This window comes from Sphaerodactylus townsendi, linkage group LG13 (assembly GCF_021028975.2).
Source record: "Sphaerodactylus townsendi isolate TG3544 linkage group LG13, MPM_Stown_v2.3, whole genome shotgun sequence".
Classification (NCBI taxonomy): domain Eukaryota; kingdom Metazoa; phylum Chordata; class Lepidosauria; order Squamata; family Sphaerodactylidae; genus Sphaerodactylus; species Sphaerodactylus townsendi.
In genome coordinates this window covers 31,831,904-31,856,532 of record NC_059437.1, presented here as the reverse complement: position 1 = coordinate 31,856,532, position 24,629 = coordinate 31,831,904, and the positions used below count along the sequence as shown (strand labels likewise).

The following is a 24,629-nucleotide window of genomic DNA, read 5'->3' as shown; positions in this document are numbered from 1 at the left end:
CAGTGGTGTTCCCAATAATCCCTGCATTCTCTAGTAATATCACAATCAGAAAACTAAGCAGGGTCACACTTTGTGAACATTTCACCTACATTAGAGGAAACTGTTGCTATGAATCCATTCTGGTAACTGGGGAAACTTAGCCTTGATGTGGAAAAAATTACCCTGTTCCTCCTTGATATAGGGCATGCTTGAGCCTTTGTGCCCCTTTTTCTCTGGCTTGGGATGAGTGCCCGTAGCTTGCCTTCAGTAACTGTGAGACTAGTATCCTTAAGGAAGCTGGTTTCTCGCTAAGCTAATGCCCCCTCCTTAAGTTTGGGCAGGCTAAAATGTACATGGTAAGGAGAATGCACCACTTCCCGTTGACTGTCACAGAAAAATGACTGCTGTTGCCTGGGCTGAGATGTTGGGAACCTGATCAGTGTTACATATGTTTGGGGCTACATACCCCTTGCTTTGGTGCAGGGGTTCTCAACATTTTTGAGCCTGGGGCACCTTTGGAATTCTCAGACGCAGTGGCAGGCACCACTATAAAATGGCTGCCACAGAAGGCAGAGCCAAACTCAAAATGTCTGCCATCAGAAGTGAAGCCAAAAGCACATGCACAAGAGATGCAGGGATAGAATATACAAGCCCAGAATAAGCCCAAGCAAGGATAATTGGCACACAGAAGCCAGCAGGGAGAAGGGAGAATACAACACATATGAGAGAAGAACCAAGAGGGAACAGGGTTCTCTGGTGCTCCCTATTCTGCACAACTGACTTGGTGGTCCTTCTCAAAGGATCCTGGCTTCTTCTCCCATCAGTAGTGGGAAGGGTCCAGGTGAAAAGCCTTGTTCTGTGAGGGCAGCAGTTACTGCTTTTGCCTTCACAATGACCCCACCTACTATCCTGAAACATATGGTGGGTGCCTGGAGAAGTGCCTGTTGGGGAACATTGCTTGTATGACAGTGGGGGAAGGGATGCTTCAGGAATACCTGCTAAGTGGGCTGACCCTCTTCCCTCCCAATTCTTTCAGAAGGACAAGAGGACACAATTCTGTCATATGAACCTGTGACACGGCAAGAAAGTAAGTTGGGAAGTGAGGGTTTTGCTGTGCTGCAGTGGGCACCTCTCCATTTCAGCTCTAGAATACCTCTGCTTCTCCCTGTGTGGATGTGGAGAGGTAGCACGAGCAGAATCATGTGCAAACCAGGGCACTCTTATCAGTTTTGTGACTCTCTTTGCAGTTCACTACGCAAGGCCTGTGATCATTCTGGGACCCATGAAGGATCGCGTCAACGATGATCTTATCTCAGAGTTCCCTCACAAATTTGGCTCTTGTGTGCCACGTAAGTCCTGGCCCCCTCGCCAACCTAGATTCATGGAGGGGTTTGGGGACTAAGCTGAGTGGTGGATGTAGGCCTTCAACTCTTTAGATGATGCACAAGGTAACATTGAAGGTTGTACGAGGAGGGTGTGGCAGCTCATAGTTGGTTTGGTGGTGCTGGATTTTTGCAGTGTATTCTGAATACCAGGTTATGCAGTCAAGGTCAGCAATACCTACTGATTGGTTGAAAAATTAGGAGGCTGGGAGGAGAAGGCAGAAGACTAGATCTGTGACCAGCAGTAAGGGCTGATGAATAGCTGGACTGTTTCCCCTTCCAGACACTACCAGGTCCCGGCGCGAGAATGAGGTGGATGGTCAGGATTACCACTTTGTGGGGTCCCGGGAGCAGATGGAGAAAGACATTCAAGACAGCAAGTTCATTGAGGCGGGACAGTTCAATGACAATCTCTATGGGACCAGTATTCAGTCTGTGCGGGCAGTAGCAGAAAGGGTGAGTAGCTGCATCTGATATCCTGGATGTAACTTCAGCACTGCAACTATGGGTGCAGCCTGTTCGGGATTTCTGCCATAGTTCTTTTGGCTCCTGTCCTAGGTCTCCTATTGGTCTTGCCCAAACAGGCAGTTCACTTATCCAGTTCTTGTGAGGTTGGGGCACTAGAAGGCATTCAGAATCTTATATCAGATTGTTGAGGATGGAAAAGAAGCTGTTTATCTGAAATAATTGTATCCTGATCTCATAATCCAATAACTTCAGCAGCTTGAAAAAAATCTCAAAACTGGTTTCATAAAAATAGAAAAGCGGCAAATATTCCAACAAAAATATGTAGCAGTGAGAATTAAAAACAAAGTAGGAGGCAACAGCAATTAAAAGCCTAGAAAAATAACCTTTCTGTAGCCCACAAAACTCAGCAGAACAAATAGATCTGGGGACACAGTATTCTATAACCAAAGCAGCTCCTCAGAAATGGCCTTCATTTTTATAGCCGTTTACTTTGCTTTTGAAAGGAGGAATACACAGCAGGGCCTGTGATGTTAACTACCATTCAGGACCATGTAGCAGCAGGCAAATCTTAAAGTAATCTGTCCCAGACTTGATGTTGACTTTAAAGGTGAGAGCCAAGACCTTGAATTGCATTCTTAAATAAACTGGTCGTTCATGAAGCTCTTCAAAACTGCTGAGATAGGTGCTCCTGATACTGCCAACCAGTAATCTAGCCGCTGTGTTCCGAACCTGTTGAAGTTTCTGGTCAGTGTTCAAAGGGAGCCCCAAGTAGAGCACATTGCAATAATCCTGGACATGATTAGAGCTTGAGCAACCATGGCCAGATCCTGCTTTTCCAAAAAGGAACACACTAGCTGAAGATGGTTAGGTGCTACATTTCCATAGTTGATACCTGGGACACTGTCGGGGCCCCTGAAGCTTCTGCTTCATGATTTAGAAATGGTCAAGCAGCTTCAGGCACATAGGACAGTTCTTTGACTTCAGGTTTGGGCAGACATGTTCTGATCTTTGAACTGAAAAGGCTTGTGTTTTGCCTACTATTGAGGTAAGAGAAGAGTCTGACACTGTTCCCTCTTGCGGAATAGAGATTGTTGAGACTTTGCTCCTGGGATTCTTGTGGAGATGAACAATAAACTATTCTAATATGTGGCAACTTCTGTGTAAGGATTCAGTGATAAAAAGTATCTTGTTCCACTCTAGGGGAAACACTGCATTCTTGATGTGTCCGGCAATGCTATCAAGAGGTTGCAGCAAGCACAACTGTACCCAGTTGCCATTTTCATCAAGCCAAAATCCATTGAAGCGCTTATGTGAGTGATTGAGGCCACAGATCTGGTTACCCCAGAAACTGTTGCTTGGGCGAAAGGGGTGGGGACCAGGAAAGATGAACAGATGTCTTGGAGTTATGGAAGATGGGGAATGCCTGCATACTGAGATGTCCTCTCCCTTTTTAGGGATAAGGAGATGTTGCATGCATGGTGTAGTGGTTAAGAGCAGCCAACTCTAATCTGGAGTACTGGGCTTGATTCCCCACTTCTCCATATGAAGCCTGCTGAGGTTACTTTAGGCTAGTCACAGTTCTCTCAAAACTATCTCAGCCCTACTTACCTCACAAGGTGCTTGTTCTGGGGAGAGAAAGGAAAGGCAATTGCAAACTGATTAGACTCCTTTAGAGAAAAGCAAGATATAAAAACCAATTATTCTTCTAGCAGCAAGAAGCCTCTTATAGATTAGTGTCCCATTTTAAGTGGCTTGCTCTATCTAGCAAATGTGTACTCTTGAGTTGCTCTGCTGGGAGGTGATGAAAGTCAAGATTCCCAACTCCAAACAGCCTGATCACGTCAGCTAGTGTTGGTGCTGAGGCTGTTGGACAACTGCTGTTAAGCAAGCCAGAGCATGACTTGGTGGTGGGCTCCTCGGTCATGATCTCCCATTTTGGGGTTTGAATAGAGGGGGATGAGTGCAGAGCGTAGGCTTCTCGGTGCCATTTTTATTGGGCTGCACTGGAGTTGCTGATGGAGCTGTAGGTGCCCTCCAGTTTCACTTCATTGGTTGTATTCTCAAATGTGCTTGGGCCTGTGTCAGATCGCATATATTTGTACTGAGGTTCTTCTCATCTTTGCTGACAGGGAGATGAACCGGAGGCAGACATATGAGCAAGCCAACAAGGTCTTTGACAAAGCCATGAAATTGGAGCAGGAGTTTGGAGAGTATTTTACAGGTGCGAACTGACTGGCATTGACTTCCACTTGCTTTTACCTCACTATGGGGCCTGAAAAGGGGCGGGGGGTTAAAGGAGACTTGGAACAATGGGAAGGTTAAAAAAGGAGGAAATATGCCAGGGCTGAGCATGGTGATGCTGAAGCAGTAAGGATGCTTTGAAAAGGTGGGAAGGCTGATTCTCATGCTATCATTTGCATGTGGAATGTTGGATTATTGGAGGCAGAATTAGCTTCGTGCAAAAGCACTGAAGAGTTTGGCCAGAAGCTGAGGCGCTCATTGAGGAAAGAACTGGTGGTGGTTAGAGAAGGCCAAGGATTGGAACATCCTGCACTTCAAAGTGGGAAGAAGCATGGGATGAGAGAGAGGCTCTCCCGGGGTGGAAGAACAGCACAATTCACTTGCATCAGTGCCAGCAGCTTCTAAAATAGCCTGAGCGGCCTCCAAAGCTGAATAAGTGCAAGCAAAGAAAGCTTAAATGTATATGCCATCTGAAGCCCAAAGCATCCCCCGCATGAGGAAGCTATGCTTGCTTCGAAGTGATTTATTACTTGGTATCACAATGAAATTAGTATGTTAGTTGTGGCGGGCAGTGGCTATTGTTTGCTGTCTAGAATTGGAAGTGTGAGTGGCTTGTTCACTGTTCCAACACAATTATTATTTTTATTGCTATTTTTGCTTCTTTCAGCCATTGTACAAGGAGATTCTCTGGAGGAGATTTACAGCAAAATCAAACAGATAATAGAGGACCAATCTGGGCATTATATCTGGGTCCCATCCCCTGAGAAACTGTGAAGTCCCACCCTCCAGTCCACTTCCTGGTGAGATCAGAGACCCTCTCCCCCAGGCCCTCTGCCCCAAGCAGGGGAGTGTGAATACTGTTCCTCTCCCTTTTTTAGATTGTTGAGAATTCAGTTTTCTAGTCCTGCTTTCTTTTTCTTGGGATGGACCAATCTCATTCATCAAGTGACTGACCCTGCCATTCCTGCATGGACCTTCCTGCTGTTTCCTTAGAAATGGAGACAAAACCCTATTCGAGAGTTGTGTGGTTTTTTCCTTTTAAATTATGATCAGTAAAATCAAGAAGCAAGATGGAAGGTGGCAGCTGAGGACTAGCCTAAAGAGCTGCCAAATCAACTGACTTGGACAGAGACTGCCCGTTAGACTTTCCGAGGAATGTGGCGTATGGGGCAGCTTTCCGAAGAGCATCGTAATCACCCAGCACTGTGATCGAAGGAGAGGCAACAGGACGCATATATTTATCTGTATATGTAGTTATATAATATATATATACACATATATATATATATTATATTTGGACTCAAATGTGAGGGGGTGCTTAAATGGTACTATGATGATGCAAGAATTGTACTGCTGCTGTGTCTCAGCCATTGGGCATGGAAACCATTGTGGACAAGAGCAAACATAATGGTGCCAGGTATGTATTGTGTGCTGCTCATTTGTTTTCCAAAGCCAAGTCTGGAGAAGGCTGCATTTGGGAGGCACAGAGAACCAGTGCTGTGACTGGAGCAAGCAGAGGCCTGGAGCCACAGGTGGACACAGCAGCTGATCTGGCTGGAAGAAAGCAAATGGATTATGCTACATATTGATTGCACATTGTTTTATGTCACCTGATGTGTTTGCATGAGAGGCTTTTTTGTTTTTTTTTAAGCTGGTGTTAAACCAAAATCAAGTTTGTGTTGGTGTGTTGGCTTTTTCATTATTCCAAGCATTTGATTTTAATAATGAACTGAACGGGTATAAAATCCAGTTTTTTAACTTATTTTTTAAGATTGTGCCATTGTAAATAGACTCCAGATCCAACCTACAGACGTGGAACAAGTGCACCGGCTGTTCTTTGTTGCAGTGGGGTCATTTCCCTGTAGGAAGACTAAACTCCATCCCACTGACTTGTTCTGTCTGGTGGAAGAACACTGAGTTCCATTCAGTTAGAAGCTGGAAGAAGTAGCAGACAATGGGAGGAGAAGCTGTGTCTTAGAAGAACACAATATCCCAACCACGTGATGGAACTGCAAATAGACTTTTTTTTTTGGAGGGGGGGTGTGTGTCTTACTAGCAAACCATGGCAAATTCTGCTTGCATCACTTGATGTCCTTTCCCAACAAGCATATCAGGTTGACCTTCCTAATTTTGCTTTTGTGCAAAGTGTGCACAAGACCGTCTCCCTTCCCCATTCTCTGCTTGTGGTTTTTCAAGGCAAGAAAAGGCAGGCGCAGTTCAGAAGGCACTCTGGTGTGAGGGACAGACTGTTAGTCTTCCATGGACTGAGGCAGTTGCTTCTGGGAAGCCTTGATATGTGCTCGTCTATGTCTATCAATATGTAAACTGCGGAGTTGCAAGAGTCTTATTTGATACGCTGCTTCAAATAAGTTAGATTAGAGACAGTTCTGGGTTTTCAAGCATTCCTAGTTTAGTATGACTTCCCCCTTCCCCCCCACAACAACCTAAGGGGGAGAATCATCTTTGCTTTCTTGGTCTTACTCCCACTGTTCCAAGCTTGAAGCAGGCAACTGTACATCTGGTTTCCATGGAATGAGCACAGTGGCTGCTAAAGGAGGAGCCCCAAGTGTTCCTGGTCCTAATACAGTCAGTAGGACTAGCCTCCAGATTGTAGCAGGTGATGCTGCCTGCTCCATAGCTGGTAGGTAGCTGCGTCTTTCATTCAGTGTGATTTGTGCACGGGCCTCATTGTTAAATAATGAGTGAAAATTTTCATCTTGCGGATATTCATTCTGGTAAGCGAGAAGCTGTTTCCACATCGGTTGGTATTCCAAGAAGTTTCAAATAGAGTTTTGGTAGGACTGGAGCTGCTGCTTGCCAACAGGACTACAAAGGACAAAGACAAGAAGCTGTTGTCATGTACATGCCTCTGGCGGAGAGAATTTGGATGAGGGGCTGCCCACCTACTTCTTTGCTCAGCTGGTGCTGCAAGGCACACTCATCAGAGTTGGCCGACGCACAATAGAAGCAGTTTCTATGGCCAGTCTCCAGGTTTCAGTTCCTTTTCTTTTCTAATAGCCTGTCACCTTGTCTTCTAGGCACATGGAGGAGAAGCTTATGTTCTCCATGGCATAGTTGAAAGTATCAACCATGACACTAGTTGGATTACCAGTGTTTCTTCCAAGGAGACATATATTTTTAATAAACAGAATGTTCCAATGAATTCTTGTCTGCAGAGGTTTCTTGTTAGGTGAAGCTCTGGTTGAGTTACAATGAGAAATAGGTTGGCTAGTACACTTCTAACTGGGGGGGGAAGAAGAGTGGCCAATGTGGTAGTTAAAAGTTAAGTGCAAGACTACAGAACATTTGGGCTTAGGAGCAAGAAACATCTATACTCATTTCCTTCTCCTAGGAGATACTGGTTATCATCCCTTGGAAACAGGTTTGGAGCAGACATTCATGGTAGGCAGCCTCTGAAACATTTGGCACGTTTCTGGATGGCACATGGTTTGTACAACTTGTAATGTTGAAATAACAGATATTGTGACAGTGCTTGGTTTTGCTGAATTAAGTAGCTGCAGGTGTGGCAAATACAACTGTTTACCAAGTGGCCTTTGCATTATTGTTTCATAACCTGTTTAGGGGTTGAAAATTCTCTCCGGAATGGTAAAACTCACAGCAGTTCAGTAGTTTACCAGTTGATGAAGTGCTTGCAACAAATGGCTGCTCAGAGTTAGTTCTTCCTTTGTCAGAGTCTTGTGGCCTAGAGAGCATACACCATAAGCCAACTGCTGAAGGACTAATGACAAGATGGCTTTAGCATAGATGGCACCCATTTAAAGAACACACTGATAGCTGCTGCCTGACCTTGAGGTTACCAAGGCTACATGTGATGTGAGTGAAAACACCCACTTATACTTTTTTCCCCAGAGTCACTAGCTCATTTGAGCAGCTGACTCTGAATATGTTTGAGAAACTGCATTCTTGTACAGAAGTGGACAAAGTTAAACAAGCCAATAAATATTTATATGGGGAGACAAGTGTGGTGCCTGGAGGCTTCAATACAGGCCTGGACTGCCTTAGTGTTCACAACTTTTCCAAAGCAGTATTCTGCAAAACAAGTCTGCTCTTAGTCAAAGCGTGGGATTGAATTTTCTTCCACGAGACAATATCCCCTTTCAGTAGCAGCACCAGTTCTGCATTCCATGCTGCCTGCAGTGTCCAACGTGTGTGGGTGCTTGGGCACTGTTTTTCCCCTCTTCTCTGCCAAGGCCTGCAGAACTCTTACTTAGTACCATGGGCATGGAACAGCTGTTGTCACTCTTCCTTTGGAAGGAATGTCTTAGTGCTGTCTAGCTTGTCCAGTACCTCACTGTAAAGGCCAGTCATCTGTAAGCAAAAATTACTCAGGGTCATTTGAAAAACATGCTTTCTGTGGTCCTGAACAGGAGCTGCCTCATACCATGTTTATCTTCTGTTGTTTCCTATGATAACTTTAGAGGAAATGAACTTTAGGTGCAACTAACCCCCTTCTCATGTGTTTTTTTGTCTCTTGCTAAACTGCACAAACGCAGAACACCTTTTCTAAGCAGAGTGGTATGTAATTATCATGCTTTCAGAACTCAGGCAAATGCAATTGCCTCAATCCCAGAATTACTGCAGATAATCAGCTACTAATTGTGTGATAGCCTAGAATCCCTTGCCCAAGACTTTCCTACGTTCTAGTTGCACCTTTAAATCACCCTTCCTCATAGGCCACTGGGGCCGGTTGACTGACATGGGTGCTCTATACACAGGAAGTCTTGTCCCAGTCTAATGTAAGAAACCAATTTGTTCAGACATAGGTTTGCTTTCAAAGACTTATTGCTGCCAGTGCCTCAGTGCCTATTACAATGTGTTTGCTCCTGCCTTACAGATCACTGCTTAGTGTGCTGAAACATTCTTAAACCTTTTTGCATACATTCTGCTGTACCTGGCTCTCATAGCTGCTCTTCAGGGTTCCCAGATGACCCAGGAAGCGCATTCCTAAGCCACACCACTGCTCAGCTTCCTTGTATCTGCCAATGCTGTACTGGTATATTCCTGTGTTCCAAGCTCTAGTCATGAGCCACACTATCTCCACCTGTGGGTAGCTGGCCTGTAACACCTGCCAATAATCAAGAGGGTACAAAATGGTCAGGACCTTCAGGCATGTTGAAGTCAAATTATTTTGTGAAGGCTTATATTTAGTAGGCTGTCGGTGGTCATGAAGGAAAAACCCAACAGTCAGGGAATCCCAACTGCCTGAGATAGAAGCATGCCCTTCATGGTGAAATGACTTCCAGAGGATTCCACAACAGACTTTCTGTCCAACTTACTGTATTGCCCAGGATCCTCAGAGCATCTTCAAAGTAGCTCCATGACTCCTCCAGCACACATGCATCTATTTCTGTCATGCCCGCTGGAAGTGAAAGGCAGACCAAGCTATGCAGGCATTTGCTGAATAACAACAAAACAAAAAGAAAAGTCTGTGGGAAATACAGTGATGCTTCCCTTCCTAATCTGCAAAGCAGCCAGACCCATGGCAGACAGCTTGGTACCAGAATAGTGTGCTTCTGTGCAGTCATCAACTTGATACCCTTCACTATCTCCACAGCTCAGGACAATAAAGTTCCACCACCAGGAAAGCAGACTTCTTATTGAGGTACTCTCCATCTTCAAAGGATACTATAGAAAATGGGCATGGCTGTACTTAACTAAGAATTGAAAGGCGACTCTTAGCCTTACTTGCAATGTGCCCAAAGTGGCATTAATGAAGCTGATGCCACTAGCACTGTTTTGGATGGGACAAGGGCAGAGGAACAATGATATTGAGACCTACTGTAAAGAATGGTATGGCACTGGAACTAGAGTTCACTATGAATAATGCTTGTCAGTGGATGGGATGAGTAACTCCACCTGGATGCCTCCCACTTGCTCCACAAACCAGACCATGCAGTTCTGCTGAATCTCACTTCCTAACCAGTGCAGAAGAAGAAGAAGAAGAGTTTGGATTTATATCCCCCTTTCTCTCCTGCAGGAGACTCAAAGGGGCTTACAATCTCCTTGCCCTTCCCCCCTCACAACAAACAGCTTCTCAGGCTGAGAGAGCTCCGAGAAGCTGTGACTAGCCCACGGTCACCCAGCTGGCGTGTGTGGGAGTGTACAGGCTAATCTGAATTTCCCAGATAAGCCTCCACAGTTCAGGCGGCAGAGCTGGGAATCAAACCTGGTTCCTCCAGATTAGATACACGAGCTCTTAACCTCCTATGCCACTGCTGCTCCTTGGAGACATACGTAGACAGGTAAGCAAATTTATTGTACATTGCTAGAGCCTGTAACTGCACAAATACTGATAAATAAAACAATGAAAGCACACTAAAATTATCTGTGTGAAGTTCCACCAAGTTGCTTCCATGTTATGGCAATCCTATGAATTAATGACCTCCAAAACATCCTATCATTGCAAGGCTTCACAAATATATAATTCACTGAGAGACTGGTTTTTGCAAATAAGGACCTGCAAACATGGTAGTTGACATTGTCTGAAAAGGAGATATGTTGTTATAGAATCCTCTTGTAAAAAAATGTTTAGCAGTCCTACAGAACAAGGTCTATAGGAGAAGAAAATTCAAAAAGAGGACAGAAAGTAAGTGCCAGAGTTGAGGGACGTTGAATATATTTGTTGTAATCTATAGGCAGCAGTCATAGCAGAACCATTCCGGACAATACAGGACTCCATCCGTTGACAAGTAATTTTCATGCAAGTTCCAACATTCCATTCTATGTCAGTGGAGGAAGAAAACCAGGCCAGAATTTTGCATACATGCTGGATAGGCTAATTCAAAGCCAAGTAACATCGAGGGAAGACTAGTTGGTGCATTCTCCTGAAACTTTCAGCAGCAGCCCCACCACTGTTCAGTTGCTAACTGCGTACAAACACAAAAAGGAAGGCTGATGTTGTTGCCCTTCAAATGTTTTCCATAAAGTGTTTGAGTGCTGAAAATGGCCAGCATTGTATGTCTTGTTGTAGAATGTCTTGATAGCCTAAAGAAATGCTGGCGCCGAAGGGACAGGTCCATCAATGGCTGCTAGCCATGGTTAGTAAAGGGAATCTCCATGTTTAGAGGGAATAGGAGGCCTTGGCCTCTGTGCCGTTTGTTGGCCCTCCAGGTCAGTTGGGTGGCTGCTGTGTAAAACAGGATGCTCAGCTAGATGGACCACTGGCATGATCTAGCCTAGCAGGGATCTTCTTTATTATGACATCTTAGGCCAGAAAGGTGACATGATCCATCTTGTGAGTGTTGCTTCTGCATCCACTAGAGATGCCATTTTGAGGGACAAGACATACAGAAGCTTAGTATGGATGGCTCAAAGTGTGCTTTACTTAGAGCTTTCAGGACGTGAATAGCTCAGGAAGGGTATCTAAATTCCTAGCTGTAGAAAAAAAGCATCTATGTGTGTTGGTGGTGGTGAAAGAGACTTGAAGACCAGGACAGACTATAGAATTCCAAATTGGATCTTTAAGATGTTTGGACCAGACCAAACTGCAGGAAAGTTGATGCTACTTTGGTACCAGCAGTCTGGTATGCAATGTGTCCACAATACCAACAAATAAATGATCTGGTTGTTAGAAAGAAAATTTGTAGGATGTTTAATGTGAAGCTAAGATGGCATCATCAATGACTTGCAATAAACACAGTGTTCTAGCAGTTTCTGCTGACCTTCCAAGTAGAGAGGTGGGGCAAGCTGAATCCAGATAAAGCTAGAAACAGGCATCCGTAGTAATAGGTGAAGAGTTTGCTGATTATGGATATGTTGAGGGAGATCTGAGATGGATGCTGGGTCAAGCCAGGAGAATGAACCCACTGATAGATATATATGGCAATGATAATGGGGCAGCGGAAGGGATGCCTGTCCCTGAACAGGTAAGGTTCAAAAGTTTTCTGTTTCCAGCCTAGGCATCTACATACCTTAAGACTTTCTTTCCCCACATGAGCTATGTGGCAGCAGTGCTCATCCCAGCAAAATGTCAGTGGGACATAATGTAGAGCTGTGAGAATTATGTCAAAGTTCAAATTGTGCACATTTTTCATGGATGGCTGCATCAGTGCTGTGGAACAGCTTTCTGGAACCTATAAGGAAAGCTCTCTCCCATCTGTCATTTAGAAAACCATGTAAAGCTGAAATGTTCAGGACAGCCTTTAATGTAAGTTAGGTTTGGTAGTCATTCTTTTAACTTACTGAAAGAAGTTAATGTAGCTTTAATGGGAGAGAAACCATTGTTTTAAGAGTACTGTTTGCTTTTTAATCTTGTTGTAAGCTATTCTAGATCTGTGTTTAGAAGAAGAAAGGAGGGATAAACATTTTGAAATAATAGATTATCTGCCTTTGTCCTCCTGCTTTCTAGCAACAGTGGCTACAACAGTTGCTGAGGTTGCTTCCAGAGCAATCCTTGGCACATTACTCTATGCTGGAGGATTCCTGTTTCTTATTCTTAGCACTGGCTTACAGCTACCAGGCTACAAATAAGGATTCAGGACACTTGGGAACACTGATGTGCACCTCAGCGTATGCTAGACATTGCTTTCCTCATCTTAGAGCAAGGAACTTCAAGGCTAGCAGTACATTAAAGGGTGATGCTTTCTGAGCAAGCAGAGTAGATAGATCAGTTAAGAGTATGCTGAAATAATTCAAGTTCCTGTGAGAAACATTAACTAAGCTTCAATCAAGAAAAACAATAGAGGGAATTGTTTGAGGAGTATAGAGGTTTCTTGAAAGAGGGGAATAGAGAGAACCATGCTGCAAAGCAGACAAGACTGGAATAGGAACAGAAGGCTCAGCAAACTTGCATGGGGTTGCTCAGCAAAAGATCAAAGTAGAATTGCATATTAATCTGCCACATACTGGAGCGTCTTTGTTCTTGAATGCTCAACTTGGATCCTAGTGTCTACCTAGTTCTGATCTCCAAGGCACCAGGACCCAGCCCGAGCATTCTAGAACAATGACAGTTCAGTATGTGCGGGATGAATATACAATTCTACTTTTATCTTTTGCTGGAAAACAGTATAGTATCTCAGTTTAGCTTCCCTCCTCTGCCAACAAAAGCGAAAACAGATTTCACTCTGCCAAAATTCTCTTGCTACAAGTACTCTGTTCCTATAAGATCAACTACACACATATTCAGGTTTCGTTCTACAAAGCTAATGTGACACAGTAGCATCTTGTCCCTTTCCTAACTCAATCACTTACCTGAACATGATTACATCGGTGGTCTCCTGCTTCCTGAGAAGAGTCAAAACCATCTTGAGGGCCCTTTTACACACAGAAGGATAGTGAGCAGGTGACTCCATGGCCAGTGCTTGAGAAACAAAAGCATAGGGATGAACATAACTTCTAAAGTGTAAAGTTCTGACCATGTTCTGTTAGGCGATGAATACTCAATGAGGAAATGGATGAGGGCATAGCAATTGTTCTTAGAGGCTGAATGTATACTCTGAAGAAAAAAGGAGGGTCGCACCAACATGAAGGCAAGGAGACAAATGATGCAAAAGGAATGTATTCCCTGCCGCTTCCTTCTGAAAGGTTGACTGGCTCAGCATCTCTAGCTGAAGCCCTCTGTATCAACTATACCCAAGCCCCCCATCCACTGATCTGGGGTGCAGTGGTGTATGCCTAGGAACAGGCGGTACCCTCTGTCTCCAGGCACCACTGATCTGGTCATATGGGGGGATGCAAAATTGCACCCACACACACACACACACGACCAGGAAGATGACAAGGCAGCAGGAAGTCCTGCTGCCTTGTTGTCTTCTGGCGCCCTTGGCCCTGCCCATGTCATCATTGACATGGGCGAGGTCAAGGAAGCCAGAGGGCCCCCCCAAGCCTGGCTGCTGGCTCCCCCCAAGGCCCGCTCCCCTGCCGGCTCCGTGCCGGCAGTCTGTTTTGCCCTGCCTCTGGGAAGGACAGAAGCAACTGGAAGGCTCCGTGCTGGGGCCTTTGCTTTTATAAGCTCGGGGGGCATGGAAGGTAGGTTGTATGGCTTGGTTGTAGTTGGACACATTGTTGGGCAAAGCTGGAAGGTGGCTGCTCTGGAGATTGGCGGGCAAGGAGGGGTGGAATGTATGGCTTGGTGGTGGTTCTGGGCATACTGTAGGGGAAAGCTGAATTTTGCCCCTCATTTTTTCCCCAAGAAAATTTTTATACCCACAGCTTGCCAACCTGCAGCTGGGTCCACCATATTATTAATTCCATTGGGGTAGGTGCAGTTGAAGTCCATAATCACCAAAAATCTGAACCTGGTAGCTCAACCAGCTGCTTAAATGTCCCAGGCTATCCTTAATGATCAACAGCTATGAATTAAACAAAAGATGAAAAGTCCAAAACCTGACTTTATCCTCCTGGTGTGATGCACTCCAACTTAAAGGTATAGCAGGCTTTTCTTTGTAACAGCCTATTTCATTGATATCTGACTTCCTGAGTTGGCAACTGTCCCTAACACCAGGAATTGCAAGGATTCCAGAAGATGCTTCTCTTCTAGAAAGTGGGACACCAAAGGAGTCTCTACCAGGCTGTTCCTGATGCAGAAGAGCTCCAAAACACAGATCTTCAATTTTCTTGCAGTGTGCCCCATGTTCCATAAATTACATGGATAATGGACCGCAAAAGTAACATTGGAGGAATTATGGGTAGAAAAATATGACAATTTCTTTTTAAACCCTCTCTTTGCTACCTCAGTCTGTTTACATTCCTCGCATAATTTACACACTGAACAACTGCCACACCTAAGATGCCCAGAAACACTAGATTGCACCTGTGTTGGTTCTCTAACATCTGCTTTCACTACTGGCTTGCCCAAAGTCTTGCTTTTCCTCAATCCCAAAAAGGGTGGTGATTCACAACCCAGCAATTCCTGGATGATAGCCCAGTATCTCAAAATGATCTCCTTGATTGCCTCATTGAGTTTGGAGCATTCAAATGACACTGTGATCCTCTCAACTAGACTCCTTTGCTTGGATATCAACATTTTAAAAAAAAAACCTTCCACAAACAGTGTGTTGTCAAAGGCTTTCACAGCGAGATTCAGCTGGTTGTTATAGGTTTTCCAGGCTGTGTGGCCGTGGTCTGGTAAATCTTGTTCCTAATGTTTCGCCTGCATCTGTGGCTGGCATCTTCAGAGGTGTATCACAGAGGGAAGTCTGTTACACACTGTGTCCAGTGTGTGGGCTTTGCCACTAATCTGCAATAAGGCAGTCTCTAGTTAAATAATAAACAGGACAGCAAAATATATTGTCGGAGGCTTTCACAGCCAGAATCACTGAGATGTTGTGGGTTTCCGGGCTGTATGGCCGTGTTCCAGTAGCATTTTCTCCTGACGTTTCGCCTGCATCTGTGGCTGGCATCTTCAGGATCCTCTGAAGATGCCAGCCACAGATGAAACGTCAGGAGAAAATGCTACTGGAACATGGCCACACAGCCCAGAAACCCCACAACACCCCAGGACAGCAAAATCCTCTGCACAGAACCTGTGATTGGGCTTGAGGCAGTAGCAGTTTCTCTGGGCTATGAGCAACACAGATGCACAAAGTGCAAATGTGGTTCTTACATGCAATAGTTTCTAGTATCTTGATCTCCACTTCTGGCAGCTCCCAAACCTGATCTAGCAAGCTGTCCACTGACAAATCATTCAGCTTGGCTCGGGATTCAAATTCATAAAGCAGTAGCAGTGTGTCTGTGGGATCTTTGGGGAAATCACCTGTGTAAAAAGAAAAAGTCATAATTTGGCTGTTCCACTAAATTAGCTTATATAATTGTGAGATATATCTAGATTGGCCAGAACGAAGGGCTCCAAGCCTCATACTATATGGGCAATAAGGGAAACATACAGGGGATTGACTCTGCTAATTCAGTTTGTGCAGAAGCTCTGGATTAATACACAGATTTTTGCATCAGCATAACTTGCCCTACTAGAAGGCAAAATAAGAAGACCGAACCGAAGTCAGCAGATTCTGGTTATTGTTAAGGGCCTAAAAGCAAGTTTATGTCTGTATACATATTTAAGGGTTGGGAGCCTGGACTGCACAGGAAATACACTTAACATTTCATTGTGCAGGCACATCTTCCTTACATGGCTATGCAAGAGCAAACCCAAAGGCCAGAAGCTTATTAGCTGGCAGTAAGCTACCAAGCTTTCCCAGCATTAGTGTACTTTCTCGTCTGTCTCTGTCACACCTGCAGTCCTGGTTCTGCTGTCTCAGTAGCTACAATTAATGTTGACAGCAACTGCACATTTAACAATATAAAATATGTTTTAAGTTTTTAAAATTGGATCTCTCCCTTCTGCAGAATGTACAGCCATCTGCTCCAATTATGTTGATTTCACTTAGTCCAGAGCAGACTGCTAATCCCAGTATCACTCTTTCATTTTCAATGAAGTTCCAAGGCACAGGTAGTGCCAAAGACTTCACTGAAAGGGCAGTAGGCTTAGCTAAAGGCATTGTGATGTCTCTTGTCTGAAGCATCATTTTATCCCCAACAGCATCTCACTCACAGGTGCAATCCTGAAGGGAGTTATTTCAGAACGGAGGCATGCTGTCCCCAGATCCACAGCCGGCATCTTCTTGCCACATGTCTCAGAGTCACGCTTTTGATATTGTCTTTTTCTGTCCCATGATTGCCTTTCTTTTCTCTTTCTCCACCTCCTATGGTGCTCCAGATGTTCATTGACTACAATTCCCATCAGCCCCTGCCAGCATGGCCAATTGTAGTCCATGAACATCTGGAACGCCATAGATTGGCCACCCATGTCCTATAGGATAGCTGTTGCAAGCAGCAACTATAAGCCGTGTTAACAAGTCAATATCTGCAGCCCCTTGCAAACTGCTGATTAAGCTCAGTGGAGGGAAATGTACTTCTGAGTAATTGTGTCTAGAATCAGGCTCTTGATCAAAGATCTCTACACAATAATCATTCTATACCCCTCCCTTCTATCTGTGTGCTTTCATTCTTTCTTCTTCTGAACTTCAAACATCATCTTTATTCCCACAGAAGTCTCCTTCCCCATCCTTAGCAGAGCGAGAAGGAGTCTCACCAGTTCCTCACGTCTGTGGACAGGTAACTTCTGGCTCACCTGTTAGCTTCAGCACCGTCCAGATCTCCTTGCATGACTGGATGTGTTCAAGAGCCTGATTCAGCAATTCAGTCTGCTTGTGGAAATGAATATACATTGTTACAGTATTTGCTTTTTAGGGGATTCTCCCAATGCCCTGCATATGCAGCAAGCCCCATCTATGAGTACTCAATGCTCATCATATTTATTTGATTTTGAAATGCTGTCACAATACACCAAATAACATAAGAGTAGAAAGAATTGCAAGGTGGGAAGAGCTAGAAGATGACTCAGCACTTCTAGATTTGGCCTAGAGTTACCCAAATATCAATCCAAATCTAATTCTAAGCATGATGCAGACAACTGTAATCTCCACATGGAATCAAATCGCATCAACTCCAAGTTGCATTAACCTACTAATGTCACAAAACTGAGCAGCATTAAAATGGCCTATAGTGGGAGCCACCCTTCCTCAGTTCAAGTAACTCTGATAGCAGATCAGCAACTTGGCTAGAACTAACTGTAACTGGTATAAAACTAGAAAAATAACATCTGAGGGACGAGAAGCAGAAAACTAAAAACTACAGAGCCAATGACGCTGGGATGGCCAAGATGTCCTCCTGTCTTCAGAGGAGAAGGACCATTCATAGTAAGTATCAAACTGTTCTTCTCCCCATGGGGCAGGAGGATGTCTTGCTCCGGACCCTCCAGAACAATGTCCCTAACTATTGGTTGGGTCATTGACTATGTGTCTGTTACATGTTGCAGCACACTTTGTCTGAAAACTGTAGAGACTGTTGATCAGTTTACAGCTTCCATATTTCTTCCACCAAAGCATGTTTAGCCAAGGCCACATTAGTATTTGAAGACCTGACTAAATGAGCAGTGATGCTTACTGGAGCAACCAACTATTGGGCTTGCAAAACTTCAATTATTTATACCTTCTGAGTAGAGCTTATAGCAGCCCTGGACATCTGTTTCTCTTCACCCAGAGGGCTAATGGAACCAAAAGGAAGACTGACTTACTAATGAGGTTGGTTCTGATGATACTGATTTACAGCCCCATTGGGGGGTGGGGACTGCCACTGGGAGTGGCAGGGAGACTGCGCCAATGAATTCTCCCTCTCTGGGGCAGTCATCCCTCAGGAGGGGCAAAACGACCACTTTGCAGTCACTGGGCCACAGCACAGGATGTTGTGGCAGTGTCCCTGCACCTCTGCTGCTGGCGTAGCAGGAGCGGGGCAGGGGAAGGAACCAATGTTGGTCAGCTTACCCTGGCCTTTGCCAGTGTTGTACTGATGGGTTCCAGCCCACACTTCGGTCATTCTTTTGGCGTTTTGAGTGTGTGTTGCTTCCAGCCTCTAGGTCAGGGGTAGGGAACCTGCGGCTCTCCAGATGTTCAGGAACTACAATTCCCATCAGCCCCTACCAGCATGGCCAATTGGCCATGCTGACAGAGGCTGATGGGAATTGTAGTTCCTGAACATCTGGAGAGCCGCAGGTTCCCTACCCCTGCTCTAGGTAGAGCACAGCATTGGAGAGCTTGATTGACAATGGAGGTAATTTACTGCTAGGGCAGCTGTTAAAGGAGCTTCCATGTCTGCCTCTGTAGTTGCTTCCCAGCATAGTAGTTTTTTGGTGGGAAGTTGAAAATCTGCTATAAAGGCCAATTGTGGGCTGCAATTTCTCCTTTCTACCTCTCCTAAACTCCCAGCTCTGCCCGAGTACTGGCAAGAGGAGAAGCAAAAGAAAAGGATGAACGAGAAAGCGGCAGTAAGTAACGAAGTGTAGATTTTTAGAAGAAGAATAGAGGAAAGTTAGTATAGACCCCAGAGCCTGTGCCTAACGCTGCTCCCCCTGTCCAAGGTAGGAAAAGAGCTGAGGAAGGGTGACTCTCACTACAGGAGACAAGACAAGGAAATAATTTGTTCCTGCTTCCCTGAATGAAGGTGTGGAAATCACCTAAGCAAGATGCCCTCTTGCCCCAGAGGGAGAATCTCATTTTATCCAAACCCTACCTGATCTGTAGGCAACAAACTGCTTCGGCCCATGTCCAGATTAACAGCGGCAGCCATGAGAAGGCATGTTCTCTGGGCAAGCAGGACAGCTTTATCAGGTGGGCAAAACTGGGAAAACTGCAACCAGAAACATTGATGGAAGTGAAAATACTGGCCATTACAGAAAATAGGTGTTTTTGATTTTTGCTTTCATTTAAAAGACTGTGGCTTTGAGTTTCAGATGTTTTGTTCCGTTGAATCCATCACTTTCCTTCCCCTCCACTCTCTCTTGTTGTTTGTGGAAGCTCAATTATTTCTATTGCAGCCAGTGGAGCTGACCATCAAAGGCATCTGTAAAAGTCCCTATCAGAACAGGGGCTTTGTGAGCTGAGGTGAACAAAGTTCTAAAGGGGCATGCGTGTGCATTTTCCAGTATTCTCTGTGTTATTTGGCTTCTAAAAGGCTTTCCATCTCTTCTTTTCTCGAGGACAACCAATAACTGCTCATGCTCTGAGTAAAACTGAAATGAGCTCAGGTTGTTCTTGTTTACTGTACATGAAATAAGCATGCAAGAAGCATCCTTTTCTTTTCAAGAATGTTCTAGCATGAAAAGAGCCATCAAGAGCACAAATCATTGGTCAGTTAAGTTTAGTACTGTCTTTTCTGACTGACAGCTGCTCTCCAACATCTCAGGTAGAGGACTTTTGTATTCCTCCTGCTTGATGCTTTTAATTGAAAATGCTGGGAATTGAACAAGTGCTCTACCTCTGATATATAGCCCTACTCCCAAAGGAATGAAGGAAACAGAGCAAGAATCCATCTAGGATTCTGTTTATACATGAGCTCATGAAACTGCCTTTACTCAAGTGAGTAAACTGTTTCAGCTATAGGTCTTTCTTATCACTTACTCCTGATTAATTTAACTGGAGATGGTGGGAATGGAACCTGGGACCTTTTCCATGCAAGGCAGATGTTTCAAAGTGCATTATTTTCTATTACTATATTAAAACGCTCTCAGTCTTTGAAAATCTACAATCTTTATATTAACAATTAATTTGCAGCACTCTCTCAGTCTTGGTCTTTCTCTAATTCTGTTCAGGCCCCAGCTGAGGAGAAACATAAAGTGGGTGTTATACTTGCCTATTCCTGGCTTCTCCCAGGAACTACAACATAATCAGTATTGTTCATATTGTTACAGCAGATACAGCCGTAGATCAGGATGCCATGGAATACGCATAGTTCTGCCAAAGCACAAAGAGACTGGTATGCCTGCCAAGACATTTTTGGGGAACATGGGAATGCCATATTCTAAAAGAGATTCTAGGGTAATACCACCTTGACAGTGAGTGCCCCAGAGGTAAGTGGCAGAGTTATCTTGGGATTAAATATTGTAAAAATTGAGCTTTCATAGAAAACTGTCTTCTTCTGGGTTCATTTTCAAAGCAGGGCTGCGAGCCAGACAGTTGTCTCAGTTGCCCTGGTGAAGCTTTGAGGTGATGCTATGGATCTCAACAAAGTTACTTCAGCTTTGTAACAGTGGAAGCAGGGAAGAGTCACCTCTGTGCCATTCAAATGTGAATGTCTATCTCAACCAGTATGACTATGGAAAGCTTTGAAAAAAACAATCAAAACTCAAACAGCTTATCTATTTGTTTGCTTAGATTTCTATCCCACTCCCGCCACTGGGCCTTTCCCCACTTTTCCCTCTACCACCGTCGCTGCGCACCCCCACCACTCACTGCGCGCGTCATTTCTGGTGCGTGCCCTGGCTTCCCCACGACCCCGCGCAGTCAAAAGGCGCTGTTTTCTCCAGCACCAGGAATGACGCACGCTGAGGGGGTGCAACAGCGGTAGCGTTGGGGCGGCTGCGTTGTCGGCGACCCTGTAGTAGGGTGTGCCACGGGACCCCGCGTTACTTCTGGGCCTGAGTGGCCCCGGCGCCAGCAGAAGGTAAAAAAAATGAGGGGAAAGCGCCCACTGGGATACAAGTGGAGCTCCAGGAAGGCTGTAACAGCTTGCTCCTCTTCGAAGCAGGGAGCTTTCGCCCCACTCATCTAAACTCTATGCAGCAAGTTAAGCTGTTTGACCCAGTGCTGAGCAGTGTGAAACCAATCCTGACAACCTGACTTCTGCATGTTGCCAAAAGCTTTTCCCTACTCAAAAGGGGTTTCTGGCAGTAAATTGTACTGCTTGTTGTACATCCACTGAAGCAACAACCACTAAGAAACTATGATAGCTGATTAATTCAAAAGTGTTTCTATTTCCCTCTCAGACTCCTATTTGGCATATCTAGGTTTAACATTTATTTTGTTTACAATCACTCCAGGACACCCTGGTTGATACGAATTGATTAAAGTTGTCAAGTAGGAGTTGAAGCCTGGTAGAACCTTTTTACCATATGACATAAAGGTTAATTCAGGTTCTATAAAACCAGTACCAAATGTGTATCAATGGCAACCTTGCCAAACTGCTGTAAAACATCTTCCCCTTAATTACAAATAGTTTTCTCTGACCCAGTTCTATAACAATGCACCATAAACGACTGACAAGGTCATACTACTGAAATCACCAACTATCTACTGAACATACTACTGAAATGCCAAATGACTCTCTAAAGAGGATTCTTTGAGAACTCTAGCTGAGTTTGTAATAAAAACACTCATCACAGCACACAGAAAGAATGTTGGCAAAAGCACATACCTTGAATGAGATTACAAAGAAATCTCTCATAGTTCTTGGGCAGTTCTCACATTGGACAGCCAAGTTCCAAGCTCAAAAGGCAAGTGAAAAGGAAAACCAGAATTAAAAACCAACTAGTCAATCTTTGACTAACATAAAGCCTTGCTATTCCAGCAGGCAATGAAAGCTCAATAGTAACTTCCAACAGCATAAGACATTCATTTAGCACAGAAAGAAAACAGCTAGGTTTCAATGTTATATAAGTTCTTTCCTTTCAATAGCCGATTATTTTGTCAATGCATATGTTCATACTAGGATGCAACATTTGAAACACTAGCAGAGACACACACCCTCAATGATATTGGTCTGTGCTCTACAGCGATTTTAGCAAGAAGATTATAAATTGTTTTATAAGGGCTAAAAGTAAAAAAATGCAGCTATTAACTAACTATAAGCTCAGAACTAGATTAGTGTTCAGTTCCATTGTGAGGTAACTGGAAGTCACCATATATATGTGTAGGGATATGCGGGTGTGTTTTCTTTTTCCTTTTATTATTATTACTGTAGGGGGGTGGGGAGACCAGATTTGGACTTTTTGTTTTTCTCTACATGTTTTTTATATGTGCAAAATAAATAGAACTTTCAAAAAAATGACATTGGTCTGTGCAATCCATATAATTATTGTTTATCTCTTTCAATCTATGCAGCTGGGGTTTCTTCTCCATATGGAATAAATGTTGATTCAGTGATTTCCATGTGTGCTAATCGCACAGTCTGACATTTGTGAGGCAGTCCATGCAGTTCATCATACTAGTTCAAAAAGCAGTCCACTGCATTTAGTCTGAACAGGAAAGTAAACCAGCGTGCTCTGTTATTAATATGGCATTAACAAAGATTTCAATCCTGTCAACATAGTATGTTCACTAGGATTTGGACTCCAGACTATGAAGTGGAAACTTTCAGTCGTTTCTATACGCAGTGGCTACTACGCAATGGTGTAGTGGCTAAGAGCATGTGCACTCTGATCTGGAGGAACTGGGTTTGATTCCCAGCTCTGCCGCTTGAGTTGTGGAGGCTTATCTGGGGAATTCAGATTAGCCTGTGCACTCCCACACATGCCAGCTGGGTGACCTTGGGCTAGTCACAGCTTTTTGGAACTCTCTCAGCCCCACCCACCTCACAGGGTGTTTGTTGTGAGGGGGAAAGGGAAAGGAAATTGTAAGCCCCTTTGAGTCTCCTACAGGAGAGAAAGGGGGGATATAAATCCAAACTCTTCTTCTTCTTCTTAAATGGATCATGTAACTGTGATTCCAGCACTGCCACCTACCTATTTTCCTGAACCAGTGAGCTTCACTGACTTTTGTGTCCTGTGTCTTACTTTTTTCTCCGATGGGTGCATCAAGCCTCTGGAGAGCTAGAACATGTAGCATCTAATAAACCGAGTGCATTATAAACATTTCGAAAACACTCTAGAGAGTCTGTGTGGTAAAGTGGCTAGAGCACTGGAGCAGGATTGGGGAGACGCGAGTTCATATTTCCCACTCTGATATGAAGCTCAGTCACTTTAGGCATTTCTACACAGGATATTTGCCCCAGGTACACTACTGTTAAGAAGCAATTTTTTTGGTGCTTTTACACAAAATTATGCTTCCAGGACTGATTTTTTTCTCCCAAACCTACGTCACTCTAACATTTGGCGAAAAGTTGTAGTAGACCTGAATGGCTGCTATATTGGTAGAGAAGTTGGGATTATCCCAGTTCAGCCTACGATTTCTCTACAACTGCCATTTCTTCTCTCTGCCATTGAGATCTTTTGAAATATAAATATATCATTATAACACTGCAACAATAACATTATAACTATGTGTAACAGATTATCTGAATATCCAGCTTTTATTTCTTTAAAATAAATCTCAAGCATTTTCACTGCAAAGCTATAAGGAGGAAAGTCATATCTTGTCAATAAAAGGGGCTAGAGACTAAAAATGAGAATTGGGAATTCAGAGAATCTGTTTCACATAGAGTTATAATAATACATCACTATAAGGGTTCTCAGTTACTAATTTTTAAAAAATCCTGAAAAAGCCATGTTTGTGGGGGAAAGGAGGAGGAGGAGGAGGAAGGTGAATTGCCACTGCTAGGGAAACAGGGCAGCTGACACGTGGAAGCCTTATTGCAACTGTGATATACTGACAGTTGCAGCAGCCATGAGGAAACTATCCTTGGTTGTTCCTTTGTGGAAAATGCCTCTTTCAGCTTAATTTACTGCACAGTGATATTGTGATAAACGGGACGAAAGAAGAATCGTGAGCTTTACAAGTGTGGACAGAGCAAACATGTAGACAGATCGCTTGCTTGAGATTTTGGAAGGTAAACCAGGTAAGTATCTGTAATGGGACTAAATTGGAATAGGTGGCCCTTTTCAGCTGACACTTGCTAGGATCAAAAAGAGATATGACAATACAGCTACATACCTGCAGTCAAGTATGTCAGAAGGGTTTCCATATCGTTTGCACTAACAAATGAAGGAAAAGGAATACGTTTCTGAACTAAATGGTATATAAAAAAAGGAAAACTGGCTTGTTATTTTCTCCTAATTGATGTTTGGAAGGCAATTATGAAATGGCTTAACTGTTGTTACAAATGCTTTATAATTATATTGCATCTTTAGAGCAGTCAAGTGAGGAAGATAACTTAATTTCCACCATATAGATGAGAAGATACTGACACTGTGATGTTTGTCCAAAGCCTCAGCAGTGAGTCAGAATGCTAAAACTTTAAGGTGAGCAAGTGTTATTGATGTTATTATGTACCTTA

General features: G+C 44.0%; 2 protein-coding genes across 9 annotated transcripts in view; one reads left to right on the top strand and one right to left on the bottom strand.

Moving 5' to 3' along the window:
• DLG3 (discs large MAGUK scaffold protein 3) overlaps positions 1 to 7,233 on the top strand; it is a 78,835-nt gene extending 71,602 nt beyond the window's left edge. For all 8 annotated transcript variants that reach the window (XM_048514153.1, XM_048514154.1, XM_048514152.1 and 5 more), the window contains 6 exons: positions 1,016 to 1,066; positions 1,227 to 1,328; positions 1,645 to 1,817; positions 3,030 to 3,139; positions 3,959 to 4,050; positions 4,738 to 7,233. In XM_048514153.1, the coding sequence (XP_048370110.1) occupies positions 1,016 to 1,066; positions 1,227 to 1,328; positions 1,645 to 1,817; positions 3,030 to 3,139; positions 3,959 to 4,050; positions 4,738 to 4,844 (635 nt within the window). In that variant the 3' untranslated portion in view covers positions 4,845 to 7,233. The remainder of the gene's footprint in view (positions 1 to 1,015; positions 1,067 to 1,226; positions 1,329 to 1,644; positions 1,818 to 3,029; positions 3,140 to 3,958; positions 4,051 to 4,737) is intronic.
• Positions 7,234 to 8,035: 802 nt separating this feature from the next.
• Positions 8,036 to 24,629, bottom strand: part of TEX11 (testis expressed 11) — a 36,272-nt gene continuing 19,678 nt past the window's right edge. The window contains exons 20-29 of the mRNA XM_048514160.1: positions 24,287 to 24,327; positions 23,140 to 23,226; positions 21,834 to 21,904; positions 19,155 to 19,271; positions 17,158 to 17,233; positions 15,634 to 15,783; positions 13,281 to 13,389; positions 9,368 to 9,488; positions 8,983 to 9,156; positions 8,036 to 8,399 (exon numbers count right to left, since the gene is read on the bottom strand). Of these exons, the coding sequence (XP_048370117.1) occupies positions 8,328 to 8,399; positions 8,983 to 9,156; positions 9,368 to 9,488; positions 13,281 to 13,389; positions 15,634 to 15,783; positions 17,158 to 17,233; positions 19,155 to 19,271; positions 21,834 to 21,904; positions 23,140 to 23,226; positions 24,287 to 24,327 (1,018 nt within the window). The 3' untranslated portion in view covers positions 8,036 to 8,327. The remainder of the gene's footprint in view (positions 8,400 to 8,982; positions 9,157 to 9,367; positions 9,489 to 13,280; positions 13,390 to 15,633; positions 15,784 to 17,157; positions 17,234 to 19,154; positions 19,272 to 21,833; positions 21,905 to 23,139; positions 23,227 to 24,286; positions 24,328 to 24,629) is intronic.